The sequence below is a fragment of the Populus trichocarpa genome, chromosome 15 (genome assembly GCF_000002775.5).
Source record: "Populus trichocarpa isolate Nisqually-1 chromosome 15, P.trichocarpa_v4.1, whole genome shotgun sequence".
Taxonomy (NCBI): domain Eukaryota; kingdom Viridiplantae; phylum Streptophyta; class Magnoliopsida; order Malpighiales; family Salicaceae; genus Populus; species Populus trichocarpa.
Window position 1 is genome coordinate 11,813,323 of NC_037299.2, and position 26,302 is coordinate 11,839,624.

Below are 26,302 nucleotides of genomic sequence, written 5' to 3' on the forward strand. Positions count from 1 at the left end.
TACAAAAAAACATTATTTTAAGCTTCTCTAGCCATTTTTTCTTTCTATTGTATAGATAATATATTCATTAAAGCTTGGATCAAATACCCTGAAAAGGTAGAATCCGTTTTTTCTCTGGCTCACAACCTTCAACACAGGGTTTATACACTTGATAAGATGGAAAGCCTGGTCACATGACATAAAAGCCCTGCCACCTTTGCTTGATGAACTTGCAAGTGATGACAGTTACAGAGAAGCAAAATAAATCAGTTTTAACTTGACAAGAATCATCTCACTCAATTCAGGAAATCGATCACTGCATAAGAGTTTCATCCAGTGATCACCAAACCTACACAAGCGCAACCTGACTGAAAAGTGCCACTTTATTGAAGAACTAAATTTTCAATACAGAAAGTTTCAAAGTTGAAACTCATGCTCAGTGTCATTATCTAAAAGTAAATGCAAGATTCAAATAGAGCAAAAACAAACGACTTAATGACATTGGCAATACTAATACAAAACAGTAGATGAGTACATTTTAGTCCCCACACATCAAACAACACTACATCAGCACGCCACTAGAACCAACTCCTGAACAGTAAAAATGAAAAGCCCTGCCACAACTTGAACATAGAAGTCCACATAACATACACATAGCATGGAATACCACAGAACATACACACAACTACTTAAAAACATATCTTCTGCAGAGGAAGATCAGTATTTTCTTCTTCCATCACCCTCAATTATCACATCTTTAAAAGCCCCTCCACTTGGGATCATAGGCAAGACGTGTTCTTGGTGAGGCACAATCACATCCAATAAGTATGGCCCGGGAGTGTCCAACATTTTTTGAATTGCTGCTCTAAGATCATCCTTTCTAGTCACACGGGCAGCAGGTATTCCACAAGCATCTGCAAACTTCAACATATTGGGGAAAATCTCAGACTCGTTTGATGGATCCCCCAAATATGTGTGAGCCCGGTTAGCCTTGTAGAATCGATCCTCCCACTGTACCACCATGCCCAAATGCTGATTGTTCAGAAGCATTATCTTGATAGGGAGATTCTCCACACGAATAGTTGCTAACTCCTGGACATTCATGATGAAGCTTCCATCACCATCAATATCCACAACAATTGCATCAGGATTTGCAACAGCAGCTCCAATAGCAGCAGGCAATCCAAAACCCATCGCCCCCAAACCCCCTGATGTCAACCACTGCCTTGGTCTTTTATACTTGTAAAACTGAGCAGCCCACATTTGATGCTGTCCAACCCCAGTACTCACAATGGCATTCCCGTCAGTCAACTCATCAAGAACCTGAATAGCATACTGAGGAGGAATTGCTTCTCCAAAAGTCTTAAAACTCAGCGGATTATTCATTTTCTGTTCATTCAACTCTTCTCTCCATGCCCTAAAGTCCATTTTCCCTTTAGCACCTCTGCTCTCCAAAATCTTGTTCATCCCTTGTAATGCCACCTTGACATCCCCACAGACGGACACATGAGGCTGCTTATTCTTCCCAATCTCAGCTGAATCAATATCAATATGCACAATCTTTGCTCTGCTCGCAAAAGCCTCAAGCTTTCCCGTAACACGATCATCAAACCTCACACCAAAAGCAAGCAGCAAATCACTCTTATCCACAGCATAATTCGCATAAACCGTCCCATGCATACCAAGCATTTGCAAAGACAGCTCATCCCCTACAGGGAATGCACCGAGACCCATCAAAGTACTCGCGACAGGAATCCCCGTCAACTCAACAAACCTCCTCAACTCTTCACTTGAATTCAAACACCCTCCACCCACATACAAAACTGGTTTCTTACTCTCCGAAATCAATCTCACAATCTGCTCTAAATGCAACTCGTTCGGATTCTTAGGCAATCTCGACAAATAACCAGGCAATTTCATAGGCACATCCCAATTAGGAACAGCCAGCTGCTGCTGTATATCCTTGGGAATATCAATCAAAACAGGTCCAGGCCGCCCAGAAGTAGCCAAAAAGAAAGCTTCTCTAACAATCCTAGGAATATCATCAACATCAAGAACCAAATAATTATGCTTCGTAATAGACCTTGTTACCTCAACAATCGGTGTTTCTTGAAACGCATCAGTACCAATCATTCGCCGCGGAACCTGACCTGTAATGGCCACTATTGGGACGCTATCTAGCAGCGCGTCTGCCAATCCACTCACAAGATTTGTGGCGCCAGGACCTGACGTTGCAATACAAACGCCAGGCAAGCCTGACGCACGGGCGTAGCCTTCAGCAGCAAAGACACCACCTTGCTCGTGGCGCGGTAAGACATTTCGGATGATGTTAGAGCGCGTGAGTGCTTGATGAATCTCCATTGAAGCGCCGCCAGGATAAGCGAAAACATCTTTCACACCTTCACGTTCGAGTGCTTCTACAAGGATGTCGGCGCCTTTTCGGGGTTGATCGGGAGCAAATCTTGAAAACGAGAATTTCTCAGTTGTGGCAGGGGACGCTGTGGTGGTGGAGGCGGGTTTGGAGAGGGAGTTGGAGATGTGGAGAGAGCAGGGTTTCTTGGGGTTAAAGGCAAAGGGAAGGGTAAATTTGGAAATGGGTAATGGGTATATGGAGGAGGGTTTGCGGATGGGTGTGGTGGAGGTAGAGGTGGCTGCTGCCGCCGCCGCCATGTTGAACGTGCAAGGAGAGAGAGAAAAGTTGGAGAGAGTTTGTGGCAGGAGTTGAGAGACCGTTTTTGTCCTACTGATTTAGGAGTTTCAAGTTTGAAGGAGGTGTGGACTTGGATGGTGGAATTTACCTACGTGGCAAATTTCAATATAAAATAATAAATCTTTTTATTCAATAATAATAATAATAATAAATTAGTGTGGCGATAGACTCAAATTACCTATTTATTGTAATAATGGAATGATGTCTGTGGCGCAAAAAACAAAAACTTTTGATTTCTTTTGTTTTCGGATTATTTTGGTTTTCTACACGGTGTATTAATTATTATTGATTTATTTAGAGTATTTTATTGATTTTATCTTTTTATGCATAGTAACATAGCAAAAATATCTCTAGAATAAAAAAAAAATTAATTACACAGTACAATTACATATTTGTCCTTAGGGTCACAAAAATTAGTCTATTTAAACAAGGGTATTGGCATTTTTTCCCCAATGTTCTTTTTGTAATTACTAGGTTGGTAAATGGTTATAACTTAATTTAATATTTAATAAATATTTTTTAATTGAAAAAGCTATCAGCAGTTGCCGCCAACTTTGGGTGACATGTGCGGCGCCTCTAGGTGACGAAAAATATTTGTCCACTGTCTCATTTTGTTCTTTGTTGTATTCTCTTCTTTTATGGTTAGTGCGTGTCATTTAAAGATGATCGGTTTATCACTGGTGGCCTTTTTTTTCTTTCTTTTCCCTTTCATTTTTCTCTCATACATGTAGAAATGCACTAACATATTCATTTGTATTATTTTTCAGATTCAGTCCTTTTAGTTTTGAATTTTTATTTTTGTCCTTTTTTTCTTTTGTTAAGGTTTTATTTTTTTTAATTTAATCCTTCAATTCTAATTTGTATATATAATATTTTTTATTTGGTCCTTCTGCTTTTGATTTTCTGATTTTGTTTATATTCCATTTTGTCAAAGTTTTTATGACTTTCTATTTTATCATTCAAGTCAATTAAATGATTTTTTTCAATAATAATAATAATTTCAATTTGGTCTTTCTTCTTTTAATTTCTTTGTTATTTTCTTGGTTCTTTTGTCGAAGTTTTTATGGTTTTTAATTTTATCTTTCAAATCAAATTTATGGTTTTTGTTTTTTCAATAATAATAGTAGTAGTAGTAGTAATAAATAAATAATAATAATAATAGTATAGTATAGTAATATTATTAATGATAATAATGATACTTAGTAATAATGCTACTAATAATGATAATAATGGTAATAATAGTAGTAATAATAATAGTTTTTTATGATTGTAATAGTGCTAATGATAGTAATACTTGTTATAGTAATATTAATAATTGTGATAAAAAGATAATAAAAATAATAGTAATGATAATAGTAATAATACTACAAAATAATGATAATGATAGAAATAATAGTAATAATAATAAATAGTAATTTTAGTAATTTTATCTTTCAAATCAAGTTTATGATTTTTGTTATAGTGGTGTTGGTGGTGGTGGTGGTGATATTAATGATAATACTATTAATATTAATAATAATAGTAGTAATAATAGTTTGTTATGATAATAATAATAATGATGGTTATAATTATACTAATAATGATAACAATAATGATAATAATGATGATGATTGTATTACTTATTACTAATAATAATAATAGTAGTAGCTGTGATATTAGTAATAATAGTAATAATGATAATGAAAATAGTGATAATGGTGATAATTTATTATTCAGTGCTTTATTTGTTAGGGATTGAGTTTCATCATTTTTCATGTATGGTTTTTTCAGTTTAATAACTCGGGTTACAGGTTTGAAAAGTTAATGTAAACCGAAATCCTCTCTTATTTTTATCTTATTATTTTTTTTCCTAATTACATTGTTCAACATTCGTTTTATAAAATAAAAAAGGCTTTGTGGTTTTCTTAAATTTTTTTTCTATCAGGTTAATTCGATCTCATAACTTGGGCTACATGTTTTGCGGGTTAACACGAGTTGACTCTCCCTTTATTACCCAGCTTGCTTCCAATGTTTTTTTTCCAAGTTATCATTGGTTTTTTTATCTGTTTTTTTATCCAATTACATACTTCCGATGTTTTTTTTCCAAGTTATCATGGGTTTTTTTAATTTTATTTTGTTTGTTTACTATCGTTGTCAAATTTTTTTATCATCTTATTAAAATAAAACCAACTTCTTAAATTTGATAAGGGCTATAATTCAAGTAACTTATTTTTCTTATTGATTTAAAACACGCTTGTCATTCCTAGACATCGTTTTTTCACAGAGAAAAATACAAACTAAGAGCGCAATGTAGGCCTATATCTAATCAATAACTATTCTTATTCATGCCTTCATAAAAGTATATAAATTTGGAAGTTGTTTGATCAAATTTTATTACTTTCTTTCTTCTTTTTAAAAGAAAATTTAATTTGATTTGATTTTAAATTTTATATTGTATCTTTTAAAAGATTTTGGAAAACATGATATATCATAAATTGAGATTGAAGAATAAAATTGAAAACAAACAAAACCTTTATAAAAGACAGAACAAATATTAGAAATCTAAAAAATAAGAACCAAATCTAAAATATCAATAATTAAGAGGACAATTAAAAAATCTTGAATGCCCAACGTGTTTTTCGAGGGAAGAAGAGAGAAAAGATGAAAAAAGAGAAAGCCTCACCAACGACAATTTATCTTGTCTTCGTCGCCTCTTTAAGACAAAAACACCACAACAATTCCAACGACATGGAGAAATGATTTTTTTTTCAACCACCAAGAGGCACCACAAGCGTTGTCGAAGGGTTGCGGGCACCTCCCACACTTTGTTGTGCGTGCTAGCAATTTTTTCAATTTTAATAATATGTTATGTTTGTTAAATGACTAAATTACCCTCGACGAACTTGAAAATAAAAAAAAAAAGATGAAAAACAAGATAAATCCCTTGAACACAACCATTACAAATCTTGATCTTGAAGGAAGTTGAGTCATTTTACTTTGCGTAAATGAGTGAAAAGACTAAAGGCTTTTAGATGCTAGAATTAAAAATTTTGTTTTAAAGGATAAATTAATAATTCTATTGTGCATTTAAAAATGAAAAAGATTATTATATCATTTATCAATATGATGATGACTAAGGCCTTTTTTTTTAAACAGGAAAACCAATAATTATATTGTACCGGTGAATCTATTCTATATGTATAGTAAACCTTTTATTTTAACTTTTTGTATAGTCATATGTATTAAGAAAATAAATAAGAATTCTTTTAGTTTTAAAGTATAGTAAACCTTTTATTTTAAGTTTTTGTTATAGTCATATGTATTAAGAAAATAAATAAGAATTATTTTAGTTTTAAAGTATAAATCTAGTTATAAGTGGAGATTGGATAGTTAAATTTATTTTATAAATTTTATAATATATTTATATACATTAGCAAAACAAGATAAAAAAAACCAGTAAAAATATTGAATATGAGTGGTGAGGTGGATGGACCGTTCATCATTTTTTTGCTCTCGTACAAGTAGGGGTGAGTAAAAAAACCAAAAAACCGAGAAAACAGGTTTCAACCGGTTTCGGTTTTTTTTTTTAAAAAATCGGTTTTGTTACTTTTTTTTATTGATTTTTCTGTTAAGTTTTGTCCCTCATCATTTGGTTTTTTTTAATACTTTTCTGAATTTATTTTTTTTCAATTTCATCCTCAACATGTGATTTCAAATTATTTTTATATCAAATTTAGTCCCTATTCTTTTAATTATTATTTCTTTTGTTCTAGATCCGTTTTTATTGCATTTTTTTCCAATTTCACCCCTTGATATTTTGATGATTTACGATTTTGCTTTGTTATTTTGTAGGGTTTGTCTTCTGTTGGGTTACTCTTGGGCTCATGACTAGAGTCACAGATTTTGAAGGTTAATGCGAGTTGGCTTTGGTTCTTTTTTAGGTCCTTTTTTAAAAATTGATTTTTTTTTCAATCTTATCCTTCAACATTTGATTTATTAGAAACTGGTATTCATGCTTCTTCTTCTTTTTTAATTTTATTTTTATAGGGTTATCTCAATCATGTGTCCATGGTTTCGGGGTTAGCGGGTTAACCCGAGTTGACTTGATTATTTTTAATGAATTTTTTTCATTGCTTTTTTTAATGATTTTTTTTCTAATTCCGCTCTTTAACACTTTGTTGTTTGATAAATTGGGCTTCATAATTTTATTCAGTTTGTTTTTAACGGAGTTACCCTGTTATCATAATCGGTTTATAAATTTTGCATGCTATCCCGAATGGGCTCGAGTTAGTTTTTTTTTTGTTGATTTTTTTTATCAATTTATTTATTTTCACTGTATTTTTTAATCATTTTATTTAAATAAATCAAGCTTATTAAATATAATCACGTAAATAAATCCTTTTTTTTTAACATTTACGTCTTCTTAGTATTTTTTTTTCCCAACGAAAAAATTTTGGCAGGATACCCGAATCTATTTGATATGTAGGTTAAAGATGTCATCTCTGAGTCTAGCTCTTACCACCATACATTCCCAACCTAGCTAGACACAATGATTAATGGTGATATTTTTAGTTAAAGTCCGTACTACCTGAACTAAACCCTAACCGAGCATAAAGCTGAGTTAGTAGTGATCTATGTGTTTGTGAAATCCAAACTATAAATTTTGAAATCAATGATTTTGATTTCATAACTACTAATTTAAGACTATTATAACCGCTACTGGCTTGGTGGAATTGAATCTAATTGATGAAATTCACTAGTATTTTTACATTTTTTTTTCTATTTCAAATTTACATATCATGCTCATTTGGGATTTATTTTGGCACTATGTATTTTTGCACTTATATTATAACAAGAAACTTAAAAGATTAATTAGTGAATTCATTGTAGCTTCCTCGCATAACAATGTTCATTTGGGATTTTGATTTTTTGTTTTGGGATAGATTTATTTTTCAAATTTAGTAACACTAATGGGTTTTTTAAGGCCTGGAGTGTTTTTTTAGTATATTTTAATTAAAAAAAAATGGTTGGGAAATAGTTTTTTGGGGTCTAAAAAGTAAGACCCTGGATTTCTGACCATTATAGGTGGTAGTTGGAATTTCAGTTCTTTGTGTTAAATGCTGCATCGCCTGTTGCAATAAGTTACCAATTGAAAAAAACCAGGCATGCGAGCCTTATTCTTGCTTTAGGTGTTGTATTGGGCAGGAGAGAGCTTTGTTATGAATTGGGGGCAGGCATTGGCATGATGAGGTTTAGTGGCATGAAAGATGACTACATCTCCTCTCCCAATCCTTAATTAAGCAGTACTGTTCTGCGTAGTAACTCGTTTGCAAGCATACAAAAACCTGCAAGAAAGTCCTGAAGTAATGGAGTTGAATTGAACAGAATTCTACTGGGCCAAATTCTCGTGTTTATTAACATTTTGCTGATGGGTTGAATTCTATGCTCAAGGAAATTGAAAAATGGCAGATTGCGATTAGTATATTGAAAAACATATTTCCACATATAGACTCCTTGCCTCTCTTTGTCCCTCATCTCTATCTATTTGCAGCTTCTTCTTTTTCTTTTCATCTCTCTCTGAATTAGAAATCGAAAGTGACAAAAATGAGCAGCTGCTGCAAAGGAGGAGTCACAGCATCAGGAGGTCTGCTGCTCTCTATCAAGAACTGTAATATTTTTTACTTCTGTGGCCCTGATGAATAATATAGTGTGGAAGCAAAGTGGATGCTCGTAAATCATCGACTTTCTTTGTAAGACAAAAAGGTGAATTCTCCAATCCAAATATTTTCTTCGCGATCTTTTTTTTCGCATCAATAATATCATCTTCTCATATTTTTAGGAGGTCAATTGTCAATTGTTCTTTCAGCATTCTATGCTGTCACCTATCTTCATTTGGCTTCTGCGAAACAGAGAGTGAAAATTATTGGGTTTTTTTTTCTTTTCAATTTACTTCTGATTCTGGTAAAATTTTCCATCAAGTTTCCAATCTGAAACATGATTAAACACATAAAAGCGTGATAAAACACAAGGCTAGTACTGGATTCTCAATGTTCAATCCAGACTTTTAGAGCTGCAAGCCTGGGATTCTGGAAAATATACTTGTTTTGATTTGCACGAGTTTGGTCTGTATCAATTTCTCAATAAAGAAAGCGAACACCACGTGTGTTCGTGATGTGGCTGATGGTTCTCGACCATCATGAACATTTTTCATTTCCTAACAATTTGATCAGCAAATGCGTGTGGAACATTTTTGTGGGCCCTTTTGGGCTTTATTAGGAACCTCAGGGCCTTAATTTCTTGCTTTTCTTTTGCCGAAGCCCAAACTGTTCGACTCCATCTAATGCAAAGTAGTGCTTAGCCAAGGAAATCCCAGATCATCTTCAGTATATTTTGGTGTAAAGAATAAAAGCATTCTTTACACTACGATGCAACTTCTATATGGTGAGTCATTTGACAACTATAAAAAGCGAGGCGCGACTGTGTATAGCTGCTCTCTTTTGATCATAAACTGGTTTAAGTTCAGAATCATTAGCCAGTCTTCTGAATTTCCCGAAGATCCTTGCTGATTTGCACCTAAACCTCTTATGAATTTCTCTAGGATCCTTGCTCCTTTGCACTCAAACCTTTCCATCAAGACTTTTAACTCCCAAGATTTTAACAAATCCCCCCATTAAAACACAGAATACCAGTCCCATCTACTTGGTTAGAACTTTTTGGCTCAGCATTTGCTAGTCCCACACTGTAAGTTTCACGTGATATCGATAAACAAGGCACTAAAGTACAAAGATGACGACAATAATAGAACAAAAAAAAATGACCATGATTGTGCTGTAATTCTTTCCTGACTACTTAAACAAGAGCATGATGCTGCTCTCCAGACATAGGAAAAGAAGATAGCCAACCAACCCATCAAGCAGTTCATCAACAAGGAAAAGCATAAGATCACACAATAGGTCGAACATTAAATAGAGAGACCAAGGTTAACAAAAATGATAAAAGTTTTTTATATTGTGATTACCTGGTCTATGGAGTATTGCAAACATATCAAAAAGGAAATTAAGCAAGTTAACAGCTAAGCTTCTCATTAAAAACAAATTTTCAACCAGACTGCCTTCATATTCTAATTGTTGATGATCCATACAGCCTGCAATTGTAGAGGAAAAATATAATCAGCCTCAGATCAATTTCATACCAAAAACAATTCAGAAACAATTTAAACAAAAGCTTAATAGGACCACATGACCATTTTCAATAACCAGAAGGAAAAAAAAATATGGAAAATCAAGGGAATGTTAAGTTTATACACATCTAGGCATGACGCATGTCATAAATTCTGCAGAGACAAAAGGACCAAAACATCTTGCATCATCTTTGGTGTACTATAATAAATTAATCATAACTAGTATGGTTCTAATTATGTTGTCTGGGTGCCATTTTTACACATAATAGAACATGATGGAGATGGCAAAACTAACACTAGAAAAGTAGATGGACGGGTAACTACATTGGTAAAATGCTAAAATAATCCAAACCATTATCAAATCATGAGAATAATTAAAGGAACTGCACTAGCGCATCCAAATCATAGCAAATCCAATTTGTGTGCGCAAACAATGCATACATAACTTATAGTAATTTTCAAACCAATATTGTCAAATGACTTTCATACAGAAACCGATGTGTATAACACAAACAGGTATAAAACTAAATTCAATTCTTAATTATCAAACAAGCCACAACTTATCAATCCAACCACTTCCTAATCACCACCATTAAATGATTAATCCGTGTATCAACTTCATATTTATCCCAATTGCATTCATAATTGAGAAAATAAAAACAATCGATCCTCCATGTATCACCACTAACAAATCTCTTAACCAAATAATCAATAAAAAAATTATCATCAATAAAAAACAAAAACTTGATACTGAAATCAACACATTACCTAAGAAGCCCCAACAATGATATTATTAATTGGGATAAAAATCAACTTCACGAAGAATCCAACAAATCCCATAACCACGAATCCAATTGCAGTACGAGACGCCACCTTTGTGAATTCTACAAAAAAAAAATCAAGCTTTTAAAAATCCCTGATTTTTTTACTATAATATTCCAATCAAAAAATTGAAAAAACAAAAAAAACCTTTTTGATCGGGTTTGTGGCAGCGTTTGACGAGTCGGACGCTGTCTTTAGCGAATTCTCTGAGAGGATCGACGACGGAATCTATGGCGTCCATTTTTGTTGAGGATTGAATGGGAGATCGAGAAACCCTAGGTAGATTGAATTGGGATTTTTTCTTCTTCTTTTTTACAGAGAGCGTTTATTACAAGAGTAGCTGACGGTTAAGACACGTTTTTATGACAAGTGTAACGGAAAAAAAAGGAGACTTTACCTAGGTCAAAGTTGGAAAGTAAAATTTATTTTTATTTTTATTTATTTATTTTATTGGACTGAAGCAAACCTTGAATAATTTTGACAAAAATATTGCTGGGACAATATCATTCTTTTTTCTAGGGTTGCTAGTGGAATATCAGAGCAGGAAAGAATTTAGTTTTATCAAATTATATATAAAAAACTCTTGATGTTACTTTGATATTTAGTCGATACTAAATTATATAAGTATTTATTTTTATTATTATATCATTAAATAAAAAATAACTTAAAAAAATAAAATTGTTAAACTTATTGGATTTTATAATTCATGTCACGGATTTAATAGATTAAGATTTGAAGTTCAGATTGATCTAATATATAATCATCTCAATATTAAAAAAAAGTATTATCTTGAAATTATTATAAAATTAAATTACGTATTTACCGGTCACTTGAGTTGTCTTTGAATTCATTAAATCGACTAGATTACATCATGACAACTCTCCTAGTTTAATTTTAAAACAGGGTTAAGAAAGGAGCTAGGTCAAGAACATTCAAGGTTGACTCATTAGGTCAGGTTTTATCAGGTTAAGAGAATTCAAGTTTGGTCCCTTTAAAGCCTCATATTTTTTTTAAAGTTCATACTTTTATTTTATTTAACTCATAACATAAAGCAAGAAAAAAACTACTAAAACAAAAAATTAATACTTAATACTATATATATTGAAGAAAACCCTAATAGTATTGAATAAAATAGAAAATAGAAAAACCTAATAACATTAATTAGAAAAAGAAATTTTCTTAAATGAAGAAGAAAAATAATTGTATTTTCTTAAAAAAAGAATTATTCATTAGTCTTCTCAAATTAAAAATCCTCAAATTCAACTTATTTTCGCATTGATCTTGTAGATATTTAGTCAAAACTCTCCATCAATTTTTTTATTTGCTTCAAGTATATAATAATTAGAAATATTAGTTTCAATCCCTTCATGTTAATTTTTGTATAAAAACATCAATTACTAAATTATTTTTCTTTTATTGTCTCGATGAATTGCAAACATTAAACTTGCTTCATCAACACATGTTATATATAACTTGCTTCATCAACACATGTTGTATATGTATAGTCATTAAATAGATCTATATTTATGATAATAATAAACTTGTAATTAAAAGCATAACATGGCCTAAATCAATAGTTTTTTTTTTTCTTTGTTGAGCTCCATCCAAGTTATTTTTTTGGCACTTAAATTCCAGCCCGTCATGATATCTTATCATCATTATTAATACTATCATTTTTACACCATAATTAATCATCATCATGAAGTCAATTGATGAATTCTCCAAGTTAGTCCATCCATGATATCCTTTTCTTTTCTTTCTTGTCTCCATTTTTCCTTGTTTGAATTATAACCCAAGGAACACCAGGGAGAGATAAAAGCACAGATTTTTCCAATAATATGACCCCCCGTCTATCTAGTTGCTTAAGAAAATATCAAAAGCAACGGCTCACTAGAAATAACATTTCTTCCCCTAATACAGTGAGCTCGGAACTGCAACTCTGGTGTTGAGTTGCTTAATAAGAGTCGGAGATCCCAACCATCCACGTTAAAAGTAAACCAAGTGCTTGAGAAATCCAACTGGATAGAAAACTATGGGCGACTTTTCAAGACCCTTTATCTCATATAAAAGCAAAATCAAATTAAAAGTAAAAATCTCAGCAAAGATCTTCCAGGAGAGACATTCAAATTCAAATGGTAGCATATGACGCAATAGAACCATTCTAATCAGTAACAAATAGATCATAAATTAATAAACTGCACATCAGATAAAGTTAGCAAGTTATAGCAGCAATTGTAGAGCTGCCATACACTGAAGTTAAAAATCTTAAGAAGTCTCTACAGCTACGGACAACTTTCCAGAAAACAATAGCAAGCAAGCACATTTAGATATCATATGCACTCAAATTTCCCAGTAATATTAGCCAAGGCCCTTGTTAGCCTCTGTCGCGCCTCTGCATCCGAGAAGCTTAACTGCAGAGAAAAAACAAGGACAAATAGTTGGACAATCATAGGGAAAGCAATGGTAAGACATCATATGGTATTGAATGGGAAGAATAACAAAGCATAGCCATTTCTCTTTCTTTTATTGACTTGATCACTAGTCACAGCAACAGCCAGAAGAAGTTAAAAGAAGCAGATCCTGAATTTGACAGCACAAGAATCACCTGTATGATTTCACAAACTCATGCCATTGCAATAAAAGTCAGAAAAAAAGCATAAACAAAACAAATATATATTTTGATGTGACAATTTTGACATGTCGATGAATAAAAGAAGGTATAGTTGTCGTTTTGATTCTCATAAGCAAAAGACACAATTAATCACATTGAGTTTAGAAATCCCATAATATTCTCTCTTTTTCTTAGTCTTTGGGATAATATGAGACGAGCTGAGATAGCTTGAACACATCCATGAAGACAACAAAACAGACTGTCCCTTCATATGCAAAATAAATCCTTGTAACAGAATAAAGCAAATCATAAGGAGTTGAAAACTAACATATTATAAGAACTTTGGAATTTTTCATGGGTTGGAAATGTCTGCAAACTGAAACTTTAAGTAGAGTTTAACATTGAAGTTGAAAGGACCTTTAACGATAAATAGAAGCATCCTAAGGTTCACATTTCATTTTGCCTAAAAAGTAGATAATTTGGAGCCTTTACATCCCCATTGATTGACCAAAAATACTCAGCACTCGGTGCTTATATGAGAAGGGCTAATGAAGAGGAACCAAAAAAACATAAGTTTAGTTTGATAGGAGAGAGAAATCACCAAAGCTTCAGCACACATTGCACACAAGGCATCCACTTTAACAATATACCGAGTTACTGACAGCCATAAAGATGGGTTGGTATAGTGGCACAGGAATACACAAACAAGTGTCAAAAGGAAAGAAATACACATATAGAAACATAATACATGTATTGGGTGGTAGCATGGAGAAAACAGAACAGCTCAGAGATAATACGACAAAATCGAAGGGTTTTACGTGAAATACAATTTTATGACAAACACCAACAGCAAGAAAGGAAACATTTGGAAAAAAAATATTGAGAAATTTCCTTATTAAGTTCTTCCGACAGGTATGATATATGGTATGGTCCGAGAAGATCCATGAATTTTATAAACCAAAGACACAATCAAGATTTTCTCAGGAAAATAAGACTTATACCCAACCATCACCCAAGAAGAAAGGGAACTAGAAACAAAAATCAGGCATTTCCACGGTATGTTGCTACTCGGTCTGCCAGGTAGCAAAAGACAGCCTAATGTTTATTCTAATTTTAACAGAATCTAAATACAAAAAACTTAGAAGTGAAATAGCATCGTCCCACACAGCACACCTCACATATATAGAATAAAGAACAAAAATTAACCACGTAAATTACTCATCAAGTTCAGAACACAAATAAAAATCAATAGCTTGTATCATCATTCCACACATGTTATGCATACACTTTACACCAGCATTTAAAGAAAAACTCCCTCGAGTGAAATCCCATCAAGTAATGTTGATCAAAATCAAAGACTATCAGAACAAAACTGTCTCTAGGTCTAGATAAAGCCTTTATTTGACAAAGGACAATCCTCATTCTCTAATCCTTCCTCTAAGAGAGACATTCTAATAAAAAAGATTTACATTGCACACATGTAGAAATCAAACAACTTGAGCTCTTATAAACAACCATTTGATGACTGTATGACACATCTCCATTCTTCTCGACCTCAAATACTTCCTATGGAAACCATCAATGTATACAGGCTACTTCAGTTGCGGTAGTGTCCATTTGCTGTAGCTTAGAAGGAATTTAGATGGTAATAACACAATAATGACAGTCTAGTTTATAATTTCCAGTCCTGGTCCCAGAGGCTAAAAGGAAAGAAATATACATGCCACGACATTAAAAAAACAAGTATGTGAAAGTAAAAGGAAGTTCATACACTGATCACAGTTACTAATACTACAATTTCTTTGGGTGATCTATGATGGGGAGAAAATAGAACTATTTAAAGATAGGTCAAAATTGAAGACTGTCAACAAAATACAATTTTCAGGCAAACACCAATAGCAAGAGAGGCAACAGTTTAAGACAAAATTGAGAAATTTTCTTATTAAGTTCTTCGTACATGCACAGGGTGACCCATGGTAATAAGGAAATGGAACTGATTGTCCCGGGAAATCATATTAGGACCACATTGAAGATTTTATGAACCAAAAAAGATTTGAAAAAATCATTGACGATTTTCTCAACGAAAAATAATTTTCATTCAACCACCAAACAAGAAGATAGAAAAAAATCAGGCATTTTTTCCTTAATTTACTCACGCGAGCTCCTACGCAGACTCGTGTGCCAAATAACAAAAGACAGCCTAATATTTATTCCCTTAACAGAAATTCCAAATACTAAAATTCTACAACCGAAACAACATGGTCCCACAAGGAGCACCGTACATATAGCATAAACGACAAAGATTAACCTCACCAATTTTAGAAAATGTACTTATACTTGTCAAATTCTAAGAGTACAAATGAAAAATTATTAGACGGTAAAGTTATTCCCACATGTTAGCATACACTAAACACCACCCTTTTTAAGAGAATCACTTTTGATGGAAATGTCCTTAAGCAGTGTGATCAAATTAATGACAATCTGAACAAGCTTGTCTCTTGTTATAGAAAAGTATTTTTTTTACAACGGACAGAATCTTCCTTCTTTGACCCTCTCCTCAGACATCCATGGTGATCAAAATGATTGACATCATACCTTCATTGATAATCAAACAACTCAAGCTTTCAAACAAGCTTGTCTCTTGTTATAGAAAAGTATTTTTTTTACAACGGACAGAATCCTCATGCTTTGACCCTCTCCTCAGACATCCATGGTGATCAAAATGACTGACATCATACCTTCATTGATAATCAAACAACTCAAGCTTTCATTGACGTCCATCCTATGATTCGCCCTCCATTCTTTTCTTAAACTTAAACAATTCCTCGTGGTGACCATCAATGTGAATAGAATACTTAACACAAACAATATCCATTTGTTGTGGACTACAAGGGATTTAGGAGATAACAACACAAATATGACTGCTACTATATAACTTTTTCTGGCTCTAAATGTTAACCTGTATTTATTAGAAACAATCCATCAAAAGTTCTTCATTGTCGCGTGCTTGAACCAACCAACATAAGCGTACAAAACCCACCAAGGTGCCAACAAGTGGCTAACACCTTTAAGCATGGGCATGCAAAAGAAATCCTCTACACAAAGATAATGAAAATGCATAAAGCCAGACTGTTTTGAGCAAAACTCAGCTGCATTCAACTCAAATAGGCGAAAAGACTGCTTCTTTACCATTAAAGTGATATCTAACAGCCATTAAACCACTGCAGACACAAATCTACCATATTCTAACTGGGAGGAACCACCAAACCACTAAAAATTTGCTTCTTTTCCAGGTTTCATTTATCTCCTATACAAAAAAATAACCTAATACAAGCCAAGACATAAATTTCAAACAACAGAATTTATTACCCCGTAAAAGATTTCCCCCAAATGACTCCAAAGCATCCCCTTTGAACAAAACCCAGAAATCATCTCAAACAATCACCTCATTACGACAAAACCCACGTTCAAAATCCACACAAAAAAAGTGCACAAAAATGAGAAACCAGAGTCCAAAACATGAAAAATGCGAAAACACTAAACATAAAAAAAATAAAAACATACTCTTGTCCATCAAGATTCCCTTGTCCACCACTCGCACCACCACTCCCATAAGAACCATCTTCGGTGGCAGCTGTCTGCCAAACAGACTGCCAAGCCTGAGATGGTGGTTGAACATACACCCCAGTGGCAGGATCCATGGCTGGCCTTCCGATCATCATCCCTCCAGTGGCAGCGGCAGGCTGTCCCATCGGAGGGTAATAATATGGCACCCCACTAGCCGTAGCACCGACAATTCCACCAAGACCAGCAGCTTCCTCTTTGATCTCATCTCTAGGTACAATATCAACCAAGAAATCAAAAATGTCAGTTCTTGTAATAGCAGCAGCAATGTCATTCTTCTGTAAAGTCCTTCTCTTGTTTTCCTCAGCGTGAAGCCAAGAACGAATTGTCAGTTCTAAAATGAAAAGCTCACATGCTTTAGCAAAGAGAATAGGTGCTTCAGCAGAGATCATGCGCACATCCTCGTCAGCTTTCATGATTTTCTTGATTCTTGCTAAAGGGAGTTGATGGTTCTTGAAATCATTAACTTGTTCAATTTCTTGACGTTGGTAAGACCAAAACATTTGAAGTTGTTGCTGTTGTTGTTGGAGGAGGTGGTGGAATGGGGTTGAGGATGGTGCTCCACCTGCTGGAGGTAGTGGTGGAGTGGTGGTGATGGATTGCGTTGGGTATGCCGTGGGCTGAGGCTGGTGATTGGTGGTGGTGTTGTCCATTGTTGGAAACAAAAGTTGTTTTCGTGTTTTGTTTTGTTTATTTATTTATTTATTTTGAGGGTTGGAGATGCGATGAATGGGGGGGATGAAGAGATAAGGTGGAGGGTTTCAGTGCTTTCTGTCCCTGTGATTTGCTGATTTGTTCATTTAATTGAATGACTTTTTCTGTTCCTCTTGTTTGGCTTCTTTTGTGTCATTTTTGTAATTTTATTTTAACAACTAGGATATCATAATATTTCTAGTGTGGGGCCCGATCTTTTTTTTTTTTTTACATAAAAAATTCACTCGAGTAATATATTTAAATAGCTCAGCTAACTCGATTAACACTGATAAAAAAAAAACAATAATAATAAATATACTTAAAAAAATAATATTTAAACAATGTAAGCATTTTTAATGAAACAAGAAAAATATAAGATCTAGATTATTGATTTAATTAGGTTAAATAAATTCAATTAATTTAATAATATGATTAAAAAATATATATTGATGGTAAATAAATGACAATAATTAGCTATAAAAAATGAATTGTAATATAATAATTTGGATGAGAAGAAAGAAAAGTCCATTAAAGACTCATCATCGATATGTTGTGTGTCTTATCATCAAAAAAAGCTTATCAATATAGTTTTAATGCCAATACAGAAAGCTGGACAACAACATAAAAAAAGATCACAAGCGCCGCAAGAGCAACTACTCAAAAAATAAATTAAATAAAATATCATGATATGAGTATCTCATGCTTATATTTAATTAATTAATTTTGTTAAGTAAAAAAATCTCTTTAAAAAAAATCTAAATTTAACAAATAAAAAAACTTGAGATAACCTAGGTCATTTTTAAATCATATTTTTTTCTATAGAAAAAAATAAAAAAATCTAATATTCAATTAAATAAATTCTGAAGGATGAAACTAAAAAAACGTGAGCTTAAAAAAAAGGAGGAAGGGGGGGGACCAAACAAACACAGGTGAATCTTCTAAACCTGTGTTAATCAACCAAACTCGCATAAACTCGGATTCAATCAAGAACCTCAATTCCCAAATAATTTACTGTCGAAAGACAAAAATAAAAAAATAATATCAATTTAAAAAATTTATCAAAGTAAAAAAAATATCAATAAAAAAAAGATCAAATATAATAGGAAAACAAACTAAATGAGGATAAAATCATAAAAAAAAATTTAATTTTAAAAACTATTTCAAATAAAACAAATAGCAATTAAAAGAATAAAGATAAAAAAAATTAAAGAAAATAAAATTGAAAAATCTACTTTTTGGCATGGAATTTACTTTATTAATACAAAATGTTGGAGTTGATTATGGTTTCTTTTTTTTTTTTTGGTCTAAGTGAAATTCTTTGGTAGAATACAAGTTAATGTGCAATGTAGCATTTGACAATTTAATCCTCTGCTGTTTTTTCTAGTGTGCATTGGAAATTTAATCCATGAAATTGAGATTTGCTTATCTCTTCAGGGGTTTAAATAGGAAGATGAAAAATAAAAATACAAAAAATTGGGTCAACTTCTTCAAATTCCAATAATTATTTGAAGAAGGAAAGAAGTGAAAAAATAAAAACAGAGATGAAGTTATGGATCCCGGGGTCCATTATTATTTTTATACTTTTAGTGTTCTTTCATCCTATCAATAGGATCAACTATATTCCTGTAAGGATAAAAATATAAGTTCAATTTTCAATAAGCGCATTTATTGGGAGGGACAGTCACGAACCCCGAACAAGACTAGTTCTCACTCTTTAAAAATAGTGTGAGGATACCTAGGCAAGAAAAAAAAATAGAATGGACAAATCCTCTACCCATAAAACTCTATCCATTATTCTTAAAAGAAATCTAGAGTTTTTATTTGAAAATACAAGTTAATTCAAGTATTGATCCCAACAAAAAAAAAAAACAAGGAAATGGATTAATTTTACACAATTTGTGAATTCAGAGAATGGAAGAATACTAAGAATTTTGTAATAGCATGAAGCATAACAAAGAGAGAGAGAAAGAAAGGAAACGGATTAATTTTACACATTTTTAAAGTTTTTTTTTTTGAAAATATATTAAATTTTTTTTAATATATTTAAAAAAATATAAAAAAATTAATTTTAAAAAATATTGAATTTTATATGGAACACGGTTTCTTCCCAAATAACCACCCAGAAATAAAACCATATGTACGAAGTAATCAAGTTTGGTCAAATAAAACGTCAATTTTCAACTGTCTCGGCTGACAACATTTCTTTTAATCAAGTTTGAACTAGTTTGCGCGCACCTCGACTAATCTTAAGGGCCCTAAAATTAACGATTATGTAAGCCTTTAATGATCTTGAGGTTTGTAAGACTCGAACTGGTAATTTTTGTGGAACAAACCTAAAACCTGATCAGTTAAGATACATTACTCAAGATTAACTACACTGTTATTAAACTTAATCCACTTAGTATTGCCATGTTATTTGCTCCAATTAAAACTAATTTAAATTTTTTAAAAAAAACTTAAAATATTAATTATTTTTTATTTAATCTGAATTAACTCGAATATTTCATAAATCATAACCTAAGATTAGTTCTCGAGTAGGTTGAATGAAGAATAGAATAAAAGGTTAATGTGTACGTACCATGCCTTTATCACCCTGTCAATTCCACAGACTTAATAACCAATTATACGACGTAGTGCCATCATCACATGATGCTTTGCATCTTTCTAAAAAGCTTTTCTTTTTTGTTTTGATCAAATGGGCGAAGGCATATTTCATTGTTGCTTGATATGCTCCACAGTTTTGACTATCCATCTTCTAAAAGAAACCCTCTTTTAACTGCTCCCTTTGGGATGCCCCTTCCCTATCACACGAGAGAACACACAGAGGAGCAGGGTGATGCTAGGTTACAGGAGATGCACCTGTTCATTAGCCTCTACAATTTATTAAATAACAGGAGCGCATGCATGCACTTTTTTGTGTTCTACACACCTTGCAGTAATGTATCAGCGGGGCGCTCGACCTTGAGCTATATGCAGTGAGGGGAGAGCAAGAGAAACTCACCGGTAGTTCAAAAGATTTTTGAGGGACACCAACACTAGTTTAGCTTCTGCAACCATACCAGTAATGACTAGAGAAATAAAATGGTATGCTGCCAATCTTTCCATGAGAGAATAGGTAAATCATAAACAATTAAAAACAAACCCCTGGTTAGCGTGCAGTTAGAATGCAAGATTGGAGTCATAAGCTAAATGAGAAATAATTTGCTTGACACACCAGAATATAAGAGAAAGAAGAGGGTGGGATGTTGTGTCTGTTCTGTGTATCAAAGAAGTAACAGATTCTGGGGCCTTTCTCTGGTGTAAAAGAATTAAAAGGTGCAGTTCCTATAACACAAAATTGACTAGCTGTAAAAAAAATTATTCTTTTGGAGGGTATCCATAAAACAGTATTAAGAGCATCAGTGAGCAGCAATAAATGAGCTTAGCCTATTGGATGTCAAGCTATAAACTCTGCTACCCTGTGTGTAAATTCAGCCCTCCAAACTGTCTTCAAGCAACAAACAAAGCTAAGATAAAGCCTTGAGGGCATCCTGTAACTTCAAACAAAATTGCAGTCCAGCCAATGTATAGAAAAGGAAAGAATTGCTGAATCAATTTCTGTATGATGACTCCCCATTATACTTCGAGGGAATTCTAAAAAGAAATTCTTCTGACAACATGGCTTGGAGTGATCTCTAACTTCAATTTCTTCTAACACTACTTCAACTACTTGGAAAAAACTGTCAAGTGCTTCAGTTTTAAGTACCTAACAGAGAAACTTCTAGTCTCTTTTTTTCCCATTTCTTTCATCACCTCCGTTTATACACCATTACCGTGTCTTCATTTGTTTCCTTCCTCTTATTCTTCCTAGCATTAGCTACATCTCCTCTAGCAGCCTTTCCCACCACACCTTTTTCCTCGACTGTGTTGACATATTCAACAAACTCTTCATTAAATTTTGTCATATCACGAGATAAATATTTTTCCTTATCTTTTTCAGCAGTCTCCATCATTCCATCCAGCTGAACTTCTGATAATACCTGAAGTAGCTCCAAAGGAGTAGAAGCAGGATCAAGTTCCCAGCAACCCTTGGGAGCATTTTGACCTTCTTGACCTGTGAGCAGAACTGACGGAACCTGGTGAGAAAACCTAAACATCTCTTCCCTTGGGATTGTCCTGGTTTTGCTCGAGTCAGGATGCTGGCGAAACACTGTCTTGAAACCAGCAACTTTAACAAGAGGAGCAACAGCAACTCCTCTCTCCTCTTTGTAGTCCTCAAGCACTTCCATCATGTCATATTTGTGTATGACTTCATCCAGGGTACGCTCATTCCAATCGGGAGACCAGTTTTTATAAACAGCCCAAATATCACCCTTTCCAGGATAGATTTGAATAGTCCCTCTTGAACCCTTCACCCACTTCACCTTGTGAGAGAAAGAATTAAGAGACTTGTTGACTTTATGCTTCCCTATCCAGAAGTCTCCACTGGTCTTGTAAAATCCGGAACCAATCCAGTTTAGTGGGCCCAATTCACGGTTGCTTTTGGTGTTAAGCCAACTAATCCGCATTTTGAAAGGCTTCCGTGATATCACACTATGAATCATGGCATAATACCGAGGCATCCCATCATCATCATCATAAGCAGCCCAAACCTGGTTATCACCAAATGAACTCTCTGTGCGATCCTTGTCAAAATCATGAAAATCTGGATCTGGAACACTCATGACTGGCCAATCATTGATGTTTGTAACTGGATCATCATTAGCATTAATTGGTGAAGGCTCAGTGGTGTGAGCTTTGCTCTTAGAATCTAGAAACTCTGGACATTCTTTCGCATCAGCTTTTGTGCCATCCTTCTGCTTTCCTCCCTCCTTCTTGATATCCTTTTCTGAAGTCTTTAGAGCAGTAGCCACACTGCTCCATTCCTTCACCTTCTTGGAAATATCCTTCTTAGCCCTCTCCATCAACATCTTTCGAATTTCTATTTGTGACAACTCACTTGTGCTATTAACTTTATGGTTGCCAGAAATGCTCCTCCTTCCTGCTTCTAAACTACTCTTTTGAGAACCAGATTCACCAACTCTTCCATTTCTGTTAGCCACCTGTTTTGCTGTCTCTCTTCCATTACTGTTTGCCCTTTGCTCATCAATGCACCTTCTCTTCTGCAGCTTGTCTCCTTTCAGTACAGAACTGGAACCATAACCACTGAATCCAGAAGCTCCATCAGCAACTGTTTTTGTTTTCCGGTAAAGGAATTCCTCTTCATGCTTTCTTTTCAATTTCTTAGATTGAGCACCTGACAATGTTGACGGTGCACTTCCAAAACCGCCATCTTTAGAAAATGCTCCTGACTGAAACTTAGGTCCCATATTTGTGGAATTTTCAGTCCTTACATGCCAAGTAGAATTATGTTCTTGGCTGTAAGAAGTCCATATAGGGGATGGGCCATTTCCATCCATGGATGGGGGAGGCGTCTCAACACCCAAGAAGGACCGATGACAGTTCTGACAAAGAAGGCTGTGGTTGAGATAAGTTCTAAGGTACTCAAATTGTGTTTTACATGCATTGCAGATTGTCCAAAAGGTATTGGGTTTGGAAAACAGGGGAGGGGGCGCAGGCTTCGGGCGCATAGCATTCTTCTGGCTCCGTGCATTGGAATTGTTATCATGACCAGTTGGCACTGATGATTTCCAATGTGGAACTTTTTGATCCATATCTGTTACATTCCGCTTCTGGTCATAGGCGATTCTCTTGGCTTTATCGGACAACAGATTCCAGGCTTCAGATATAATATTAAATGCCCCATGTGCTCCAACTGCTTTATTTTTATCAGGATGCAGAATGAGAGCCAGTTTCCTGTAATGTCTACGGATTGTGTCCTCACTTGCTGACGGTTCAACATCAAGGACTCTGTACCAGTCCACTTCTCCATTTGTTCTGTTATCAGCAGCCATGTGCGCATCAAGAGTTGCTAAAAGTTGTGGAAGACCATCAAGTGCAGGATACAGTTTTTGAGCCTTCAGTGCAAATCTTCTTGCCCCGGCAATGTCCCTCTCTATAAACTTCTTCTCTGCAATCTCTTTAACTCTAAATGCCTCCTCTTTATTACATTCCATTTTCAACCGGTCACACTGTTGGCTGTCCTTTGTAAGTACAAGCCAATGCAATGTTGTTGATATCTTAATCACAAATATCAAATCCAAAACCTGAAGTTCCTACCTGCATCATCAAGAAACTGCCTTCAATTTGGCAAAAATGATACAAAAAAAAGAAGGAAACTATCCCTGTAAAGAAGGGAAAAAAAAAGTCTGAATTCCCCACATGCATCATCAGGGTGCTGCCTTCAAATGGCAAGTCCTGATGCATCAAAAATGAATCCAAAACTAGGAATCTATCTGAAAAGAAGAAAAATAATGACCGAGATTCACGCCGAACAACACGGCCATGATTAATAAAGACCACAATGACAAAAACAGAATAACAAATGATTGCTTCTTGTGATCCATCAATTACATTAATTTAACATCTGTTGATCTTAACTTCTATAAATGATCCCATGGAATTACCGGAAAACATCATCGAACTTCCAAGATAAGCAAAACGGATTCGAAAACACATCATTCCAAAAATGTATAATCACAACGCCATGAACGATTCTCAATTATGGTAGGACCATGAAACAAATCAACAGGTGGGAGATCAAACAAAAAAATACCAACAATCTGCTTGATCTATAAGAAACAACAAGAAATGAGAGAACAAAACTCAAGGTGTCAACAAGTATCCCATTCAAACAACTCTCTCAGAAACTCAAGTTTCTTCAAAACAACACAACCCTCAATCCATAACTGAACACAAACACAAGTATTCAACTAAAATCAAGGCAAGCAAAAACTATTCGCTTCACAGATTGACATGAATTTACCAAAAACAAAACATACCCAATATTTAACACACAATGAGGTACGTAAATTCTAACAACAAGAAGTAACTCACATTCAAAGTTAAATTCTCACTAGAAACCCACATATTATTAAAACACGTTATAAACTAGCAAAGCAATCCCAAATAAAGCATAATGTAAGTGCAAAAGCATAATGTAAGCAAAACATGTAAAAAAAAAAATCAAAAGCAGAGAAAAATAAAAATTACCCGTTATCAGAAACTTGAATCAAAGAGACCCCATTGACGACTTAGCTGCAAAATTGTTGATTTTGGCCCCTGGATCAAATAAAACTAAAAGGAGGGTTTTTTTTTTCTTTCTTTTGGGGAAGCTATGAGAATTTAGAATTCTCAAATAAAATGAAATTCTACTTGTGTATATTAATATTTTTTTTTATGAAAAAGTAGAGTGGATTTTCTATTATTTATATGCAAAAAAAATGGAATGTTTTGTGCATGGTTAAACCCTGACCATGGTTTGTTTTTAACTCTGGTAAACAGTATTGACAGTTAGCTAAATATGGAAAGCAAATTAATCTAGTGTCCAAGACAGAAAAATAAAAAAGAATGGTGTAAATTTTATGAGTAACATTTTTCTTTTTTATATTACATGTCTATTTTCAATTTCATTTTTTGCTTTTTTTTTAAAAAATTTTGTCTAACATGATATCTGCCTGGTTCAGAAATTAGAAGAAGGCATTATTTACATGCAGAAATATTGAATTTCTTTAATTAAATTTAACAATGGAGCTTTCTTTTTTCATCCTCGATTTATAATTTATTGTACCAAATCCAAGAACTTCAAAATGCTCTGTGAGTGATATCCGAGGTAATAAATTTAGCATAGATTTGCTTAACCATATGAGCATTTTCGATTCACCACCTACTCATCCGAACATGGTAGCTATGCTTTGCTTAAATGGCAAGTTTCAAGGATCCCAGTCTCAGATTTTCTTGTTAATGCTCGCGTTGTAATTTCCTTCATATTGGGAATTTCATGTGTTCAAGCACAATGTGATAGATGGATTGGCTTGGTAATTTGGCGTTCAAGGCTTGTATTTATCCACCATTTCATTGCTAATATAGATAAGATTTTGCTCAACAATGAGAGTCCAATCCTAGATATGACTGTAATTGTCTGGAATGAAGGATAATGCTGCTAGTTTAGCACTTGGTTGGACTTACCTTGTGGGGGTGAGAAGAGTCGCGAGGTTCAATCTGTATATCATAAGTGCCTTGCCATTCTTCTCATATTCGTTTAGGAAATTACAATCCAGCAATTTTTGGCATTTTCTATGTTAGTCCTTGGGCAAAACAAGATATACATGAAAGATAGCGTTCAACTCAGGTGCAGTTTACTCGGTCACAGATTATAGGCTTTGCATTTCACGAGAAGAGATTTTCATTAGGGAGTGGTATCTTTACAACTTTTTATGGTATGAAAAACCAACTTATACTCAATCTGAGCTGTCTTCTTCTGTTTTCTACTGCTTGACAAAGTGATTGAGCTTATTGAGAAGATATTATTTGCTGATGAGATCAGACACGTTGTTCTTCAGGCAAGTCCAGCATGAAAGGAATCGGAAATTAAACCCCACAAAAAAAAGACGTTAGGATGATAATTTGATGTGATGTTAGCCATAAACAGGCACAAGGGAAAGCAGCTTTTAATACTAATCTTCATCAACCATGGTTTTCTTCCCATCAAGGAAACTATAGAGGTTGTGGGGGCAACTAGAAAGAGATACAAGAGAGTGCATAGTTGTTTTTTGATGGAATGGTT

General features: G+C 33.9%; 4 protein-coding genes across 6 annotated transcripts; all 4 read right to left on the reverse strand.

Annotated features, from left to right (window-relative positions):
* Positions 1-344: 344 nt before the first annotated feature.
* Positions 345-2,739, reverse strand: LOC7454722 (acetolactate synthase 2, chloroplastic). The gene has a single exon (XM_002322226.4). The coding sequence runs from the start codon at positions 2,647-2,649 to the stop codon at positions 697-699; it is 1,953 nt and encodes a 650-aa protein (XP_002322262.1). The 5' UTR covers positions 2,650-2,739; the 3' UTR covers positions 345-696.
* Positions 2,740-9,648: 6,909 nt separating this feature from the next.
* LOC7454723 (protein transport protein Sec61 subunit gamma) lies at positions 9,649-11,035 on the reverse strand. Its single transcript, XM_002322227.4, has 3 exons — positions 10,818-11,035; positions 10,617-10,732; positions 9,649-9,812 (listed from the first exon to the last, which is right to left on the reverse strand). Exons 1-2 carry the CDS (start codon positions 10,909-10,911, stop codon positions 10,617-10,619), a joined length of 210 nt encoding a protein of 69 aa, XP_002322263.1. The 5' UTR covers positions 10,912-11,035; the 3' UTR covers positions 9,649-9,812.
* A 1,794-nt stretch (positions 11,036-12,829) lies between these two features.
* On the reverse strand, positions 12,830-17,703 carry LOC7454724 (nuclear transcription factor Y subunit C-1). 2 transcript variants are annotated; one of them, XM_024586782.2, is made up of 2 exons: positions 16,846-17,700; positions 12,830-13,081 (listed from the first exon to the last, which is right to left on the reverse strand). In XM_024586782.2, exons 1-2 carry the CDS (start codon positions 17,556-17,558, stop codon positions 13,078-13,080), a joined length of 717 nt encoding a protein of 238 aa, XP_024442550.1. In that variant the 5' UTR covers positions 17,559-17,700; the 3' UTR covers positions 12,830-13,077. The 2 variants fall into 2 exon arrangements, with proteins under 2 accessions (XP_024442550.1, XP_024442549.1); XM_024586781.2 differs by lacking the exon at positions 12,830-13,081 and adding an exon at positions 13,091-13,250 and having other exon boundaries at positions 16,846-17,703.
* Positions 17,704-20,819: 3,116 nt separating this feature from the next.
* On the reverse strand, positions 20,820-24,900 carry LOC7454725 (uncharacterized). 2 transcript variants are annotated; one of them, XM_024586279.2, is made up of 2 exons: positions 24,730-24,900; positions 20,820-23,792 (listed from the first exon to the last, which is right to left on the reverse strand). In XM_024586279.2, exon 2 carries the CDS (start codon positions 23,691-23,693, stop codon positions 21,387-21,389), a length of 2,307 nt encoding a protein of 768 aa, XP_024442047.2. In that variant the 5' UTR covers positions 23,694-23,792; positions 24,730-24,900; the 3' UTR covers positions 20,820-21,386. The 2 variants fall into 2 exon arrangements, with proteins under 2 accessions (XP_024442047.2, XP_024442046.2); XM_024586278.2 differs by having other exon boundaries at positions 20,820-23,796.
* Between the last annotated feature and the right edge of the window lie 1,402 nt (positions 24,901-26,302).

Coding starts and splice junctions, on each gene's coding strand:
- LOC7454723 (XM_002322227.4), bottom strand. CDS start 10,911: ATGGACGCCATAGATTCCGTCGTCGATCCTCTCAGAGAATTCGCTAAA. Junction 10,733..10,817: donor CCACAAACCCGATCAAAAAG/GTTTTTTTTGTT, acceptor TTTTTTTTGTAG/AATTCACAAAGGTGGCGTCT.
- LOC7454722 (XM_002322226.4), bottom strand. CDS start 2,649: ATGGCGGCGGCGGCAGCAGCCACCTCTACCTCCACCACACCCATCCGC.
- LOC7454724 (XM_024586781.2), bottom strand. CDS start 17,558: ATGGACAACACCACCACCAATCACCAGCCTCAGCCCACGGCATACCCA.
- LOC7454725 (XM_024586279.2), bottom strand. CDS start 23,693: ATGGAATGTAATAAAGAGGAGGCATTTAGAGTTAAAGAGATTGCAGAG.